This window comes from Anolis sagrei, chromosome 1 (genome assembly GCF_037176765.1).
Source record: "Anolis sagrei isolate rAnoSag1 chromosome 1, rAnoSag1.mat, whole genome shotgun sequence".
NCBI lineage: Eukaryota > Metazoa > Chordata > Lepidosauria > Squamata > Dactyloidae > Anolis > Anolis sagrei.
Window position 1 is genome coordinate 242888607 of NC_090021.1, and position 18679 is coordinate 242907285.

At 37.7% G+C, this 18679-nt stretch overlaps 1 protein-coding gene across 1 annotated transcript in view; it reads left to right on the forward strand.

The window, feature by feature from the left end:
- The window catches only part of MUC5AC (mucin 5AC, oligomeric mucus/gel-forming), a 71085-nt gene that overhangs the window by 48031 nt on the left and 4375 nt on the right, over nucleotides 1–18679 (forward strand). The window contains exons 36-50 of the mRNA XM_067462593.1: nucleotides 271–442; nucleotides 594–844; nucleotides 3052–3235; nucleotides 3789–3987; nucleotides 5178–5356; nucleotides 6123–6192; nucleotides 7254–7354; nucleotides 7797–7828; nucleotides 9936–10116; nucleotides 11631–11735; nucleotides 13985–14025; nucleotides 15558–15680; nucleotides 15783–15881; nucleotides 16812–16940; nucleotides 18024–18075. Coding sequence (XP_067318694.1) covers nucleotides 271–442; nucleotides 594–844; nucleotides 3052–3235; nucleotides 3789–3987; nucleotides 5178–5356; nucleotides 6123–6192; nucleotides 7254–7354; nucleotides 7797–7828; nucleotides 9936–10116; nucleotides 11631–11735; nucleotides 13985–14025; nucleotides 15558–15680; nucleotides 15783–15881; nucleotides 16812–16940; nucleotides 18024–18075 — 1918 coding nt within the window. The remainder of the gene's footprint in view (nucleotides 1–270; nucleotides 443–593; nucleotides 845–3051; nucleotides 3236–3788; nucleotides 3988–5177; nucleotides 5357–6122; nucleotides 6193–7253; nucleotides 7355–7796; nucleotides 7829–9935; nucleotides 10117–11630; nucleotides 11736–13984; nucleotides 14026–15557; nucleotides 15681–15782; nucleotides 15882–16811; nucleotides 16941–18023; nucleotides 18076–18679) is intronic.

Here is an 18679-nt window from a genome sequence, read left to right on the forward strand (position 1 = left end):
AAGCTTTCCTGTCTACTTCAACTTCTAATTGGGCTGCTCTGTAGAAAAGAAAAGAAAAATAGATGCAAGAAAATGCTTCTTGGCATATGTAGTTTATAAAATGGATACCACAAATTGAGCAGTAACCAAAAAACTCAAATAAATATGCAACTCCTTCTTCCTTGTGGTCATGACACCTATTTATCATATTTCAATACAACTAAAAATGTGCATAAGCCCTAGCCAGGGCAAACTGTATGTTGCAATAGTAACACTTCTTTCTCTGCTCAGGTTGGTGAGACATGGACATCAAACTGCACAAGATATACTTGTGAAGGAAACAACAAAATTGCTGTGAGTCATGTCAAATGTCCAAAGGTACAGGATATTGTGTGTGAAAATGGATACCCACCTGTAAAAGTCTTCCAAGATGATGGCTGTTGTTACCACTACGAATGTGAATGTAAGTGGATGTTACTATGAAAATACAATTGAAAATGCCATATCCTTTTCATAAAGCATAAATGTTGCTAAGGCTGCGGTAACTTAAATGCTAATGTTTGCCATGTTGCAGTTATATTATTTTGATTCTGATTCCGATTACATTTAATCAGGTGTATGCAGTGGCTGGGGTGATCCTCACTACATCACCTTTGATGGAGTTTACTACACCTTCCTGGACAATTGTACATATGTCTTGGTGAAGGAGATTACACCAACACATGACAACTTTACCATTCTTGTTGATAATGCCTTTTGTGATTCAGAAGATGGACTTTCATGTCCTAAGTCTACCATTATTAAATACAAGACTTCAACAGTAATTTTAACCCGTGAATATGTTGATGGCATGGAAACCAATAAGGTAAGAACTATTCAAAATGGGTTGTTGTAGGTTTTTCCGGGCTATATGGCCATGTTCTGGAGGCAATTTTTCTCCTGACGTTTTGCCTGCATCTGTGGCAAGCATCCTCAGAGGTATTGAGGTCTGTTGGAACTAGGAAAAATGGGTTTATATATCTGTGGAATGACCAGAGTGAGACAAAGGACTTTTGTTTGCTGGGGCTAGCTGTGAATGTTTCAGCTGATCACCTTGATTTGCATTCAATGGCTTGGAAGCGCCTGGGGGGAATCTTTTGTTGAGGGTGATTTCATGTGCCTGTTTGTTTCCCCTCTGTTGTTTTGCTGCTGTAATTTGCTGCTGTAATTCAAAATGTTGAAAGCACTTATTTTAGGTTGCAATCTCATACAGGGAAGACAGGGGGACCTTTGACTTGCCTACTGGTAGAAATCTATACAAGTCTTCATGTCTAATCATTACACTTAATTGCTTTTACTTTCTGTGCTTTTGATGTTTAAAATCACTGTGATTAGAAAATAGTTTGAAAAAGTCCTGAAATGTGAAACAAACATCAATATGCATTAAAACTTGAATGATCTAACTAACAGAAAAAAACATTTTTAAATTTTTCATTCTTGAAAAGCAAAAGAATGAAGTAAGTGGTGGCTTATATCTCTTCCATTTTTATGTCCCATTTGGAATACTGTAATATGCCTTACATGCAGCTGTTCTGAAAAGCGTTCTGAAACTTGTTTGCCCACACTGCTGCAGCCAGTTATAGGAAACCCTTTTCACTGCATAATCTTTGGCTACTGAACAATCTGGGGCCACAATCTGAAATTGTATGATAACTTACAAAACCACAGATAATGTAGCATTCCTCCCATCTCTATTTAAATGACCACATTTTTCTATAAGCTTCACCTGAGCTTTTCAAGCAGGATGAAAGAAATTCAGAACATGGGCTGAATGTAGCCCCTCAAGGGTCTTTTTTAGGGACCACAATCCCATACCCCACAAATTTTATTGTATTTTTTTCTTTATTTTTGTCCCACATTTCTCCTGAAAAGGAACTTGGGGCAGCTAGAAAAAATATATAAAACAATACTAAATAAAAACAATGCAAATACATTAAAGTATAAATATAATTTTTTAAAACAATTAAATCTTGTATATTATTAAATGTTAACATATGAAAATGTATTAACATTTTATTACACCTCCCTCCCCAAATCACACTTTTAAAGGCCCTTTCCTCATCAATTTACAAATGCCTGATGGGAGAGAAATGTTTTTTACTTGCCGACAAAATTTAAGCAAGGAAATTTAGGGAAGAAGCTGCAGATTCTGGGAGCAGCCACTGAGACGGCCCTCTCCTCGTTCCCACCTGTCCATTAAGAAGCATAGAGACACAATGCTACCATGTTTTTAGAGTCCTCTGGGCTGCTTTAGCCTCAGGAGAAGCTTTTTTATATCACCCAGGAGGTGAGACTGAATTTGAATGGTGACACTTTCCCATAAGAGCCTACAAAAATTTATAGGACAGGGTTAACTTCTGTTTTCCTTCCTGGTTTTAAAAGGTCCTCTCTTAAGTCTAAAACAGCCAAGAGGGATTGAAATGTGACAAAAGTGCCTCCTACTTCCAAGATGGCAAGAGGACATATACGTTTTTAAAAAGTGGAGAGCATGGAAGAAAATTATGACATTAAGTCTGATGTGAAACCTGTATCACTTCTTGACCTCTAGTAGTAGTCCATCTGGATTCCCCGTTCTCGCTGTTCTGAAATTATCAGAGATATACTGGGGGAAAGGAAAGCAACCATTTTTTGGCAGCTACACCTCTGCTTTTGAACACCCTACCAAAGCAGGACAGCTTCACATGCATGCATGTACATATACATAGATAATTTTTATCCATATATGTCATTCTCATTTAGGCTGACTTGATTCTGAAATCATTTTAAACTGGTAGATTCCCGTCTTCCTTTCTTTTCTATCAGTTTTTAACTGAGAGAATGTTAAGGATCACTTTTATATTATATTATATGTAGTTTATTGTTAATCCTTTTTGCTACAATTTCAGTGGAAAGGTGGGATATTCATATAATAGATGGCAATAAAATAAATGCATAACAGCAAACACAAAATATATAGAAATAGTCTTCTTTAAAAGTATGCACTTTTGTTTTTTGTTTTTTTTAAATCACATGTAAAATTAATCCCGTACACAGGTTTACTTCAATGACAAGGTTGTCAGCCCAGGTTATCATCATGATGGCATGTATATCTCCTCACAAGGCATCAATATGGTGGTTGAGATCCCTGACATTGGTTCTGTGATATCCTTCAGTGGCTTTATTTTCCTCATCAAGCTTTCGCCCATCTATTTTGCCAACAATACTGAAGGACAATGCGGTAAGAGGTTTGGTTTAATCCCATCAAACAAACATGACTCATTCTTTGCAACCAATTATCATTTAAAACTGAGCCAAACATTATTGTACACCACTCTGCAAGTATGAGTACAGTACTACACATGATTTAGAAACGAACCAGAGAATAACATTTACCTCTATATAGGGCTATGAAAGACTCCTATGTGAAACTCTAGGGAGTCCTTGCTTCTCTGAGTTGTCAGTATGATGTAAAATGGACTAATTATTTTTCCTGTTTTTAAAAATGCCCATTCTGGTGTTTTTCTTCCTCATGTCTCTAAACTATAGGCATTTTAAAATCATTTCATGGATACTAGATATTTTAGGCATTTAAGGAAAAACTGAAAAGCAAAGAGAAGAGCCAATCTGATATTTACTTTAAAAAAGATATTTACTTTCAAGCAGCATTCAGTGTCATGGCTTAAATCTTGTCATTGAATTTTATACTGCATTTTATATTAATATAATTCTCCATATAGTTTGTCATGGATGTAAGGCCTTTTATCTTCTACTCTACATTTTGTTCCACTCAGGTACCTGCACAAATGATAGAAAAGATGAATGCCGCTTACCAAATGGTGAGATTGCTAGTAGCTGTTCCCACATGGCTCCCTATTGGAGAGTTCACGATGACAAGAAAAAGTACTGCCTTGGACCAGTACCAACACCATCACCTACAGAATCTCCAACCCCCTGTCCACCTAGTGAACTTTGCAAGATCATTTTGCATGAGTAAGACAAAATCTGCTTTTTCTGTTACTTCTTGCAGTGGTGGTGGTGGTGGTGATATCTTGTGGAAGTGGGAGAGAACATTCCACATTTAAAAGAATAAAATTTTTAGTCCTGGTCTGTGGGTTAAAGTTGGATATTTTTTGTAAAATAATCCTTAAGTACCATGAGCTTCAGACCTGTACAAATATAGGTCTGAGGGTGGATCTACACCAGGGGTCCTCAAACTTTTTAAACAGAAGGCCAGGTCACAGTCCCTTAAACCGTTGGAGGGCCGGATTATAATTTGAAAAAAATATGAATTCCGATGCACACTGCACATATCTTATTTGAAGTGCAAAAAACCACTTAAAAACAATACAATAATTAAAATGAAGAACAATTTTAACAAATATAAGCTTATTAGTATTTCAGTGGGAAGTGTGGGCCTGCTTTTGGCTGATGAGATAGGATTGTTGTTGTTGTTGTTGTTGTTGTGTGCTTTCAAGTCATTTCAGACTTAGGTTGACCCTGAGTGAGGGCCAGATAAATGACCTTGGAGGGCCATATCTGGCCCTCGAGCCTTAGTTTGAGGACCCCTGATCTACACTGTCATATAATATAGTTTAAATCTGCATTATATGATCAGGGTAGAACTGCATTGTATCAGACCACATTGATCACATAATGCATATTCACTCTTTATCTATCCTGCCAATACAAGGAGATCCATATTGCAATCATGTGTACCTTCTCTTGGGGCAAGACCTACTAGTGAAGCTTGCTTTTGAGCAGGGAGTGAGTATATTCCACAAAAGAGTAGCTATATAAAAGATACTTATGTCCAAAATCTGGACGTTCTTGTAGAACTGAAGGATTTCATCTTCTCTAAAGGTGAGGATGGAGCACATCTAATTGCCTATTTCTTCCCATCACACCCACAACCACAAAACTAGGTCTCAATTCAGAAAGTTTAAACACTGCTATATTCCAAGTATTACTATTATTACTACAGTATCTTGTTAATTAAGCAAAAGAGTCAATATTCTACATTGCCTACATGGTTATGTTTCCAGATTTTCATCCATTCTAGTCTATGCCCTTCATTTTGGGTCTATTTCAAATGGTTCAGGAACTTTTCCCCAAATGAGAAGAGGATTCTTCCCCTTTTCAATAATATTTTTTTCATCCCAAGTTTTTCTGTTCGGTTACAGTATCTTCTCCGAGTGCCATGACATCATACCACCTGAACCCTTCTACCGAGGCTGCCTCTTTGATTCTTGCCACCAAACAAATACCTCCGTGCAATGTTCTGGATTAGAGATATACGCTTCTCTCTGTGTCTCAAAAGGTGTCTGTGTTGATTGGAGAGCAAGTACCCAGGGTCAATGCTGTAAGTACCAGAGTTGGAATCTATGCCACTTTTTATTTACAAAATATATAGACACTCAAGACATATTCTGCATCTGTTATTTTTTATATAAAAAACCCCAGATAATTCTATTGTAGTAGATGCTAGCTGAATGAATAAATTGGAAGGTGTGAACAATTCAACTGTCAACACATGTTAGCGGGAATGTGGATCATAAGAGGTCTTTCCCAAGACTGATATTTTTTCCAGTACACATTCAATGAACGCTTCATATGTTTATAAGTGAAATCTACATTCTAAACCAGTTGTTCCCAACCTTTTTTTGGCCATGTTCCTCCTAAGCATCTCTAAAACCCTGTTAACCCCTCCCATGACATATAATTCTTATTATTCAAAAAGGCCATTAATTGACCACGTTATCACACCAGGGCTTTAAAGCGGGCAGCCCCACATTTCTGCCACCTGCAGAATTCTGGGAAATGAGGTTCAGGATGGGGCCTTTTGAATTCTCAGCTATAGAGGTTCTCGCCAACCTAAAATGGCAGAGTGACTGAACAAATTTGAGTTGTTGTTACTGCTTATTTTTATTTTATTTTTTATGTTGTACCACCTCACTTATTATAAAATAAATTTAAATGCCTGTGCACATACAGAGAAGCACTTTCCATATACTTAATCATATAGTCAGGAATAGGAGATAAAGCAAAGACATGCAGAGGAGAACAACATTCATTATGTGTAAAGACTTTGTCATTGTCTAACATTGATTTGTTTTTACCCTTTACAGCATACAACTGTCCTGCAGGCAAAATATATAAATCATGTGGCCCTCTCAACCCTCCGACATGTGAGAGGAGGTAAGAAAATATCAGCAAAAAATGTCCTTCAAAAGTAATTAGCAGCAATGTGGTGTTGATTGTATGCTGGATTTCAACTGGGGAGACATGAGTGAAAATCCCTTATCTTCTGTAAAAATCTAGTGTCCAATCTCAGATGTTATAATCTCTCATTGGGTCAGAGGCTTACTGTGAAAGTAAAATAGATTATTGAGAATTTGGACTACCTGAACCACTTTATGGAAGTGCAGTGAAGATATAATTGTGTTATAATTAGGGAATAATTATCTGAATAGTGTTAGTATGGGAAATACCCCTTTATATACATGTGTGTGTGTGTGTGTGTGTGCGTAATATTTCATACATTTCTACAAAATATCAATGTATTATACATAAAAGCCTTAACAGCTGTAAACGTGTTATATGTTACATTCCACTTTCATTCAACAGGTGGTTGACATAAGTCGTCTTATATACATCCTTCTTTTAAAAAATTAACATTTAACTATTTATTTAATATTAAAGCTGCCCGTGTTGCCCATCCCTCATCCCTCTCTCTAACCACATATTTATTTTATACTAACCATTGTTTTCTTAATTTCTATAAGATCCTTTTTTTAACTATTCTGTATACATCATCCATTTATTCTTTATTTCATCTATTGTATCTTCTTGAGTATCATCCCTCTTTATGCTTATTATAATTTGAAATTGGACCTGATCATATAGATAGCTATGCCAATTTCCCATCCATTTTTTCATCTTTCCACCCCCATGCAATTACTCCCTGTCCTGCCCAAATCATACTTTTGAAAAATTCTTGTTCTTTTGTTTTAATTCTGTTATTATGGTTCCCATTAATAGAATATCAAAATCTACCTATAATGGAAATTTGAATATTTTTCCATCGTTTCTGTTATCTTTTACCAGAAGGGAATTTCCTTTAGGCAATCCCAATATATTGCCAACCTGTGTGTGTCTTTATCTCTTCAGACTTTTATTTGGGTGGCAAACAGACTGAATTGATTATGTTTCAAAGGTGTTTTCATATAAGTCTAAACTATGCTTATTTTTCATTGCAGTTCTGTTTATCATAATGGCAGTGGAATCACTGAAGGTTGTTTCTGTCCTGAAGGAACCCAACTCTATAGCGAACATAGTGATGTCTGTGTTAGTGAATGTGGTATGTATCCTTAATTTCAGGATAGAATTGATACATATTGTGAGTGGCAGTTGGTAGCTTCCAAGTAACTCTCTTGAAAGGAGCTATCCAAGTTTCTGAAATGCTTTGGCATAAGGTTCAGCACCTTGAATAAAACCCACAGTATGCTACCCACCTTACTGACATGGGAATCACCAACCACCTCCATGTATTCTTAGGAACAATGGGTGCAAAGATCAGTTTGCATTTTATTATTATCAACATTAACTACAATTTTCTTTCCTAGTTCAGATTCATTTACTCCAAGCATCTTTGCCCTTGCATTGTATTAGAGGATAAAAGCAGCTGTGTTAGATTTAACAGCCCTCCTTTGTTAGTGATCCATCTTCTAAGATACCACAATTATTTCCAGGGCTTTCTAACAGCATCATCCTAAAATCATTATTTCTTATATTTTTATCAGGTTGTACGGGTCCAGATGGGCAGCCCAAAGCGGTAAGTATCAAAACAATTATTCTTTGAGAACTATTAATGGGTGAACACAGGATGTTGGAATCTTCCTGAAAAAGAACAATTTTTAAGAATAATAAAGTGTTTGTGTCTTTGGACTATTGGAAAAAATTCTGCCATGATGCCAAGAAAATTGAGTTATTTACAGAAATGGAAGGCAATTGTATTTTGTGCAAAATGTGTCTTATTCAGCAAAATTGCATATTGTGCAAAAAAAATCACATGTAAAAAAGAAAGGTTGCATGGCAAAGAGCAACATTTTCCATGGCAAAATAATATTTGTAGTGTAACCCACTTATTTCATGAATTCTTCATTTTAAAAAGTCCAGAAATACAAAATGTACAGAAACTCTAATAGTTTATTTATCATGTGAGGAGCAACCAGACAGTTGTATTACATTTTTAACAAAACAAACAAAAAGACAAAAGACAAAGTTTGCAAGTTTGGTAGTTGATTAAATGTCCTTTGACCAGTATCTGGCCACTTGGAGTGTCTCTGGTGTTGCTGCAAGAAGGTCCTTCATTGTGCATGTAGCAGGGCTCAGGTTGCATTGCAGCAGGTGGTCAGTGGTTTGCTCTTCTCCACACTTGCATGTCGTGGATTCCACTTTGTAGCCCCATTTCTTAAGATTGGCTCTGCATCTCGTGGTGCCAGAGTGCAGTCTGTTCAGCGCCTTCCAAGTCACCCAGTTTTCTGTGTGCCCAGGAGGGAGTCTCTCATTTGGTATCAGCCATTGATTGAGGTTCTGGGATTGAGCCTGCCACTTTTGGACTCTCGCTTGCTGAGGTGTTCCAGCGAGTGTCTCTGTAGATCTTAGAAAACTATTTCTTGATTTAAGTCGTTGACATGCTGGCTGATACCCAAACACGGGATGAACTGGAGATGTCACTGCCTTGGTCCTTTCACTATTGGCTGCTACTTCCCAGCGGATGTCAGGTGGTGCAATACTGGCTAGACAGTGTAATTTCTCCAGTGGTGTAGGGCCCAGACACCCCGTGATAGTGCGGCATGTCTCATTAAGAGCCACGTCCACTGTGGTGAGATGTGTCCCACACTGGGCATACATACTCAGTAGCAGAGTAGCATAGCGCAAGGGCAGATGTCTTCACTGTGTCTGGTTGTGATCCCCAGGTTATGCCAGTCAGCTTTCATATGATATTGTTTCTAGCACCCACTTTTTGCTTGATATTCAGGCAGTGCTTCTTGTAGGTCAGAGCACAGTCCAGAGTGACTCCCAGGTATTTGAGTGCGCTGCAATGCTCCAGTGGGATTCCTTCCCAGGTGATCCTCAGAGCTCGGGATGCTTGTCTGTTCTTAAGGTGAAAACATATGTCTGTGTTTTAGATGGATTAGGGATCAGCTGGTTTTCCCTGTAATAGGCGGTAAGGGCACCTAGAGCTTCAGAGAGTTTCTGTTCTACCATCTCAAAGCTCCCTGCTTGAGCAGTAATGGCATGATCATCAGCATAGATGAAGCTCTCCGTCCCTTCTGGCAGTGGCTGGTCATTTGTGTAAATGTTGAACATTGGTGGAGCAAGCATGCTCCCCTGAGGTAGGTCGTTCTTCTGTTTCTGCCATCTGCTTCTCTGGCCCTGGAACTCAACAAAAAAGCTCCTGTTACGTAGCAGGTTCCCTATGAGACGGGTGAAATGGTAGTCCTTTGTGATATTATACATTTTTCTCAGGAAGAGGCGGTGGTTTACAGTATCATAAGCTGCTGACAGGTCTATGAAGACAGCTCCTGTGATCTGCTGCCTTTCAAAGCCATTTTCTATGTGCTGAGTCAGGTTCAGCACTTGCGATGTGCAGCTTTTGCCTTTCCTGAAGCCAGCTTGCTGTGGAATCAGACATGGGTCTATATTTTTCATAATTCTGTGCAAAATAAGTCTCTCCAGAACTTTGTAAAGGTGGCACAACAGAAACTCTGATACAATCCAGGAAGGAGAAATATCTTGAAATATTTAATTATTGCATATGAGAATAATGTAGATGAATAATTTCATCCCTAGTGTTGATGGAACTCTCTTCAGCATAACCTTGGACTTTACTAGTGAGAGATAACTGAGAGTATTTTTAATATCCCTTTCCACAGCCTGGATCAACTTGGATCAGCAACTGCCAGGAGTGTACTTGTGAGAAACATTCTCGTAGGGTGAGATGTAAACCGATGGCATGTAAAGTGTCACCTACTCCAATGGACTGCCCATTGAAAGGCTTTGTTCCCGTCCAAGTGATGACACCTGAAGATAAATGCTGTCCCCAGACACAATGTGGTAAGTATTGTTTTTGGTGTGCTTGCAACAAAAAGAAATATTGAGTTGACTCCAGATGTAGATGTCTGCAAGTAGTGAAAGGGGATTTTACTGCTTCTTTCCCTTCTAAATTCCTGTTGAAACCAATGAGGTATGGTCACAGTGAAAGTGGAGATTCCTCAGAAAATGAGAAGAACCTTCTGCAGACTGAAAATGCTTTTCTTTCTATGGAAAGAAGATTTTAGACCCAGTCTGTAGTGTGACTGACAATACAACAGTCAGATGGCCTCATTCAGATGGACTAGCATAACATCCAACCGTTATAGAGCTGTCTGGGAGACTTCACCAGAACTATGCCCTTGGCAGTTCACAAGATAAGACTAAAATATAATCTCCTTTCCTATGAAAATAGCAGAGCTCACAAATTTTGCATGACGGTTTGGCCTACCTTTGACATCTGTAGTATTGGATTTTCTGTTTTCCACTTGTTTTTCTTTGCTGTTCTACAGTTTCTAGAATTTTGAAGTAGTTGGAGTCTGTGCAGAAAGTACTTCCTTGTTTGGTATTTCACTACTTTAAGCTTTGCCATGGACTCACACATTGCTTCACTCTAAGTTTGGAGTGTAGTTCATTGTTTAAGTATCTGACTTACTATTGAACTATGAGTGCTAGATCAATCACTTAAAAAGCACTATGGACCCTTTCTCTGCTTCAGACCATCTATTGAATTGATTTATCACTGATTTTTTTATCCCAATAGTTATATGCTGGTCTGAGTACCAGTATAAACCCCTGAGTAGTGTGGGAACTGTGCCCAGTTCCAGTTCAGATAATGGCCTGTTATAAATGTAAAAATTTCTTCTGACATTAAGTCTAGTTGTATCCGACTCTGGAGGTGGTACTCATCTCCATTTCTAAGCAGAGCACCAGGATTGTTTGTAGACACCTCCAAGGTCATGTGGCCAGCATGACTGCACTGAAAGCTGTTACCTTCCCACAAAAGCAGTACCTATTGATCTAATCACATTTGCATGGTTTCGAACTGCTAAGTTGACTGAAGCTGAGCCTAACAGCAGAGGCTCACTCCGCTCCCCAGATTTGAACCACTAACCTGTCGGTCAGCAAATTCGGCAGCTCAACGTTTGAAGCTGGGCCTAACAGCAGAGACTCAACCCACTCTCCAGATTTGAACCACTAACCTGTTGGCCAGCAAATTCAGCAGCTCAACAGTTTAACTCCCTGTGCCACCTTTTTACCTGTTATAAATAGAACAAAACTTTCTAAAATGGGGCATTTTCAATTTGGAATATTCCCATTAAATTATATCACCACGGATGTTTGTTTGGCTGAAGCTGTGTCCTTTAAATCATTACAACAAGGTTTTGGTCTGTCCGTGTTACAACCATGGTGTTAGCTGTCATAAGTAAGAATATTGAATAAACTTCTTAATTAATCTTGTTTAATATGAAAAACATCCTGAATTTAACTTCTGTCATTCTTTCTTCCACCCCCTCTGTTTGTCTTGCATTATATAGTGTGCAACACCTCTTACTGTACACAAACCATCAAATCCTGTCCAGTTGGATATACACTGAAACAACAAAATCTGCCAGGAGACTGCTGCATTAATACCACTTGTGGTAAGGATTGAAATATAAGTAGAGAACCTGAAATTTCATATATATATATATATATATATATATATATATATATATATTCATTCATTCATTCATTCATTCTCTCTTTCTCTCTCCCTCCCTTCCTCCCTTTTTCTCATGCAAACATTTGTGTAGTGAGGGGAGATAAAGGGAAACAGATGTATGCATTATAGACAGTCATTTCAATGGCCATATTGTCTCAGGGTCTTCAGAACCAGTGGAACATTTTTGATATGTTGAAAACACCCTTTCCTGTGTTGGCCTGCAAGCCAATTATAATTTTCAAAACTTTTTTTTTAATAGGAGGGCTTTTTAAATAAGTAGATTTGTTTCATTTGTGTACATTTGTATTGTGTGGTTTGCCAAAATCCTCAATGGAAATGGCTGACCCTCAAGAAACAAACTTACTGAATGTCTTCCTGATGTCAGCAAGATTACCATTAATACGTATTAAATATTTTCTGATCCATTTTCAGTTGGATTCACCATAACTCTCTTGTATGCCAGTTCTGCTTTAACTTACAGTTTTTAGAAATACAATATGCTCCCAAATTTGCAGGTAGCAATCTTAAATTAAATATATCTTGACAATTTCCCCCTCAAAACACACATTTTAAAACTATTTTTTCTCAAAATAAGCAATACACCACTGTGAATGTTGCAACATTCAAGAATGTGTGTAATTTATCAGTTGATTAAATTCTGTTTTGAATATTAGTTTGAGAAAAGATGTTTTGACACACTGACATACCATATCAAACAACCAGTAACTACCATAAGGCTTTTTGTCTTCTATGTAAGAGTATTATGATGAGCATTTTTCATTGCTACCTTCACCATTTTTACAAGCATTCTCAATGCAAACTCAGTTTGTTTTTCTCTCTTTTATTAAAAAATAAGAGTCATAGAGTTGGAAGAGACAATATGGGCCATCAAGTCCAACTCCCTGCCATATAAGAAAAGCGAATCAAAGCACCCTTGACAGATGGCCATCTGGCCTCTTCTTAAAAGACTTCAGAGGAGAAGCCTCCACCACACACTGAAGCAGAGAGAGTTCCACTGCTGAATAGCTCTTACAGTGGAATATCCTCTCCTGTAATTTGAACCCATTGCTCTGAGTCCTCTTCAGGGCAGAAGAAAACAAGCCTGCTCCCTCTCCTTATGACATCCTTTCACATATTTATACATGACTATCATGTCTCCTCTTGACCTTCTCTTCTGCAGGCTAAACATACTTAGCTCTTTAATACAGTCCTCATAGGGCATGGTCTCCAGACCTTTGATCCTTTTAGTTGCCTTCATCTGGACACCTTCCAGCTTGTCAATATCCCTCTTAAATTGTGGTGCCCAGAATTGGACACAGTATTCCAGGTGAGGTCTAACCAAAACAGAATAGAGGGGCTCCATGACTTCCCTCGATATAGACACTATACTCCTTTTGATGCAGTCCAAAATTCCATTGGGTTTTTTTTAGCTGTAACATCACATTGTTGGCTCCTGTTCAACTTGTCCATGAATTCTCCAAGATCTCTATCACATATACTGTTTTCAATCTAGGTGTCATGTGCATTTCATTTTTTTCTGTCTAAAGGAAGTATCCCTTATTTTGCCTTGTTGAAATTCATTTTGTTCATTTTGGTCCAGCTCTCTGATCTGTTAAGGTTGTTATGAATGTTGATTCCCTCTTCTAGAATATTGGCTGTTCCTCCCAATTTGATGTCATCTGCAAACTTATAAGCATATCATCAATAGGAGTGTTTCTCAAACTCTGTTCTCCCAGATGTTTTGGACTTCAATTCCCACAATTTCTAACAGCTGGTAAGCTGGCTGGGGTTTCTGGGAGCTGAAGTCCAAAACACCTGGAGGAGCAGAGTTTGAGAAACACTGCTTTAAACATTCCTCCAAGTCAGTAATAAAGATGTAAAAATCTTTTCACACAGTTAGCCTTAAGAAATGCTTTTCCAAATAAAAATCTTCCTTGAAGTATACACAGATTATCTTTTGCCATCTTGTCTTGTGAGGAGACTATCTTTGAGGCTTTTGTTTCCCCTCATTAGTATGAAATAAATATCCAGTGTTTTCTTTATACAAACAAACAAGCAAGCAAAAACAAAATAAAAATACATAGCAACTTACGTTCCTACTTCATTACTGTTTTGCTTTCTGATTCTGTTATGAACACTAGAGAGAAAATGTAAATATTAACCTTAATATACTTTCCTTTATCACAGAGAAATTACCAGGCTGTGTTGTTGGTGGCAACCTCTACCAGGTAAGTCTATTCCATAATAACAAATGCTAAGAATACTAACCAACTTTTCAATGTTCAGAGATGGCTATGCCAGCCTTCAAGAACAGCTTTTGAGGATTGCAATGTTACCCTAAACATTTGATTAAAATATGCATTGTAAGTTAACTATCCGCACAAAGGTTCTGTTTCCATCCAAGAGTGTACTGTATTCACAAAATGGTACTTGTGATTATAGATGGTGCTGCTTTCCTTTAACCAGGTTATCAGTTGATGAAACAACAACATGAAGGATATGGTTTAAAAGCCACTAATCATTCCCATACCAAACCAGCAAGTTTAATTTATTCCACAACCCAGCAACATATTCCTCTTTTATAAACACCAGCCAGAATTCTGTGCTTGTAGCTGCATATCTCACAGGATCATACAGTTTTATTATGTGAATGCAGACAACATCTGCCTGTTCCTTTTATATATTTCATGCCTGCTGCACACAGACTTTTTCCTTCTGTTGACACTACCTACAAGGCCTACATGTCTTGACAGCAACAGATCCCATTTGCTTTGAGGAGTGAAGCATAATCAGATCTCAGTAGTATTTTGATAGAATAGGGGTCCTATTGGCTGTATTTCAGAGGAAGGCAGTAAAATCACTTCTCACTATTCCTTGCCTAAGAAAACCCTATGAAATTCATGAGGTCACCATAGATCAATAGGCAACATGAAGGCACATACACATATGCTGCCTCTTAAATGTTTATAGTCATTGTGTCATAGAAACTTGACACTGAAAAACCTCTGGCTTTTCAGTGGTGGTAAGAATGTAAAATTGAGTTAATATATATGAAAGTTTAATTAGTAATTATGGACAGTCAGTTTATGCACCAAGTAAGCTACCAGTACGTCTAGCTTCATAGCAGAAGTGCTAAGAAATCCCTTTACTGAATTGTGAATATGCAAAATGAGACATCAGTAAGAGTGCCAGTTGTGTATTAGTGCCCAATACACATCAGCACCAACTTAATGTGCATTGGGACTGATGTGTATTGTCCTTGTTATATAGCAATCCTGCTATGTATTGGTTCCAATGCACATCTGACATTTCGTCTGTTTTGCTATAGTACCTTAGCAGCGGTTCTCTACTGGATGTCAATATTACATGACTAATTCGAATTCACACATATGTAGGTTCATTTAAGAAAACTCAAGTGCCCAATAGGATCCTGATCCAAAATAGTTGCTAATATTTAAAGCAGTCTTCCTTTGAGATTCCACAGGGATTTGGCAGATGCAGAACCTTCAGATCTACTTTATTCAAAACAGAGAGGTATAAAATGTGTTGCAAATTTGGTTGACGAAGCAAACTGCTTCTCCTCCTTTAATGTTTTTGCTGGGGATGATTCACTTGTGTAATTTAAACTTCAAGGGATCTCTGGCATTTGAAAAAAAAAATCACTTCTATAGAAATATACCGTTAGAGGATATATGATGTTACTGATTTATAGAATCATGTTGGGAGTATTTACTCATCTTTCTCTTGTGTCTGTTCTTAGCCTGGAGCAAGGGTTCCAGGAGGCATATGTGAAAGCTGTACATGCTCTCTAGAAGAAGACTCAGAGACCAAATCAAATGAAGTGAAATGTGTGTCACAAGTGTGTCATACAAGCTGCCCAGTGGTAAGAAACCTTTTTGTTATTATTTTCCTGCTTTTCTTCTATTTACCCACCCATCTGTCTATTCCAGACTCTATAGATTTTTTCATTTGTTCTCTCAAATAGGGTCAAGAATACAAGCAAGTGCCTGGACAATGCTGTGGTAACTGCACTGCAGTGGCTTGTGTCCTGAAACTAGGACCCAATGAATCCCAAGCTATTAAGGTAGCTAATAGGTTTATTGACTTTGCACATGAGTTTTGGTATAGAGTCCCCCTCTTTATTCTACCCCATTGTATGGATATCTGTTCTTTTCTTGTAAAACTAATAGGGTTGAACAAACAATCAACTGCCTCATTAGAGTGTGAATGCATCTTGAATGCATCTTTCCAATTATTGAAACTGGTTTCTGAAGCATTAATGAAGATCTTTCTCTGTCTCGCAACCTTCAATTTTTTTTAATGTCCCTTCTGGCCTATTAACTATGCTCTGCTCTTTCCAAAATAAACATTCCAGTGAGGACAAAAATGCTCCATCCTGTCTTCCCCACTTCTGAAAGAATTTTTCTTCATTTAACCTCCACTAACCTAATAAATGGAATCTAGAAATAATTACTGAGTCAGTTTTTCAGAGGTGCTGCGGACAAGGGAGCAAAACCTTGCCCCACCATAGTTGATCACTCTTGAAGCTAATAAACAAACACATATCATTTGAGACAAACATGAACCAGAAAATAAAGATTACACCAACTTTAGGAAAAGTAATATGAACAATGAAAGCTTACAATGAAGGGTGTTCTCTATTGATATTTGATCATGGTAATTCTATAGAACAAAATAGAACATGTGTAGTATAACTGTCATCAAAGGAAACTTTGATGACAATATGCATCTCCACATATTTAAGAAACCTTTTAACACCAATCTGCCATAGTAATACATCGAAAAGGCATGCTTTTTCATGGTGACGGTAATATGTTCGTCAACTTTCTACTATCTGGCACCCTCCAGATGTATTGGACCAGAATTTCTATCATTGCAAAACAAGATGATTAACTGGATGAAATACTGGTTTTGGCTGTATAAGCAAAACCATTTATAGATGGCATAAGAGTGGTATGTGATATCCTCTAAAATGGTTGATTTTTTTTTCCAGCCTGGAGAACGCATGCACCCTCCTGGAGACAACTGTACCTTCTATGAATGTGATATGATTGATGGCCAGTATGTTCTTGTCACTACCAAGAAAACCTGCCCTGTGTTTGATTCAACTGCCTGCAAGCCTGTAAGTACACCTGAACAGCCAAAGTCTTTGTGTCTATTTAATTGCCTACCTAGTGAGAGGAGAGTTTATCTAAGACAAAGCAATTAATTGTTGGGCCTAATTGTCTAGTTCCAAATGATTATAATAGGCAATGGTCTAGACTTGACTTAGTTGACCTTAAATCATATTGATTGCAGTAGAAAACAGTTAACTTAACCCATTGAGATCAATGGAACCTACATTAATGGGTATAACCCTCGATATCTAAGCAGTTGTGCAAACATGCAGTTTATCCAGGGCTGGCAATTGAAGACAGTAGGGCAGAAATAACTATTCCTCCTACATATGTTGTTCTATGCCTGGCCACTTACTTCATTAATCCAGCTCAGTGGCTGATTTCGAGGTAAGCTTGAGCTTTGGAACTTCATAGTTAGACCTGAAGGCATCCATCAATAAAGGCTCTCCTGATTCTCTGCCAGGGAATGATATCCAAGTATCATTCAGTTGATTTTTAGATACCTTCAGCATGTCATTATATACATTTGTCCTAAATTTAACTTCCAAAGCTCCACCCTGGCATCCCCCATCTCTCCTCCATCTGATTTGGCTTTCAACATGTACTTTCCATCCTTAAAAAAGTAGAAGTGTGTCCCTGTATCTAAATTTGTTATCACTTGAATTTACTCTGTATTATTAATATGAAATAACTAGTTTATGTTGTATGCCAGATTCAGAGAGGTAAAAAATTAAATGTTTGCTAATAAACTTAAATATAGTCTGAGAAAAAGTTAGTCTAGCCTAACACACCTATAGCAAGTTATAATTGTTGTTAACCATACTCATATTTAATTATTGTACTTTTTTGTAATTATAAAAGTCATTAAATGCATTTGGGGGACAATTCATTTGAGTTTGTGGACTCAGAGATTGCTTATCAGCCCTGGCCTGTACCTTTCTAGGGAATTCTTTTTCCACTGAAAATAACTCACTGGCAGAAAGCAGTCTTGGTGTTTTGTTTTCTGTTTTGTTTTTTTTTTTTTGGGGGGGGGGGTGAGATGTAGTGATTTGTTTTGCTTCTTTTTAAAAAACATTTTGTTCTTTTAGGAGGATGTAATAAAAACAGATGATGGCTGCTGTAAGATGTGCCGACAACCATGTAAGTTGTGCAACATGAGTTATAATACAGTTGAAAATATATCCCCAATGCACTCATGTCTGTCTTTGTTAATATTAACTTCATTTGGACAAGAAGGTTCTGAGTAGACAGGAAGTATTAAGTCCTGTGCCTTTGAAGCATAGATAAAAGCTGTGGAGTTAAAACTGTGGTGAGAAGTAATTTTGTATTAAGAAAAGGCAGGCGTCCATGCCCCAGTGATATTGGTAGACAGGAATATAGAAGAAGGCACCTTAGGAATCTACATTTTTAAATTTTATTAATATTGTTTTACCTTAAGCATGCAACACATGAAGCCATGCATTGCAGGCCTCATTTTATAGGCTTTGCAAACATTGCAAAATGTCAGTAGAGTCAATGTTCCATTGGATGAGAAGAGTGGAGCTTTGCAGATATCACTGAGCTTCAGACTCCACCAGTTCAAATGGACATGGTTGTTCTAGCACAACATTTGGAAGCCTACAGTTTATTCACCCATGCTCTCACTCTCTTAAAAAGGGGGGGGGGGCTAATCGTACCTTTTTCATTGTTTAAATGCTCTCCAAAAGTATCAAGATTCAAGAAGGTTGCAAGTTTCTGGGGTTGG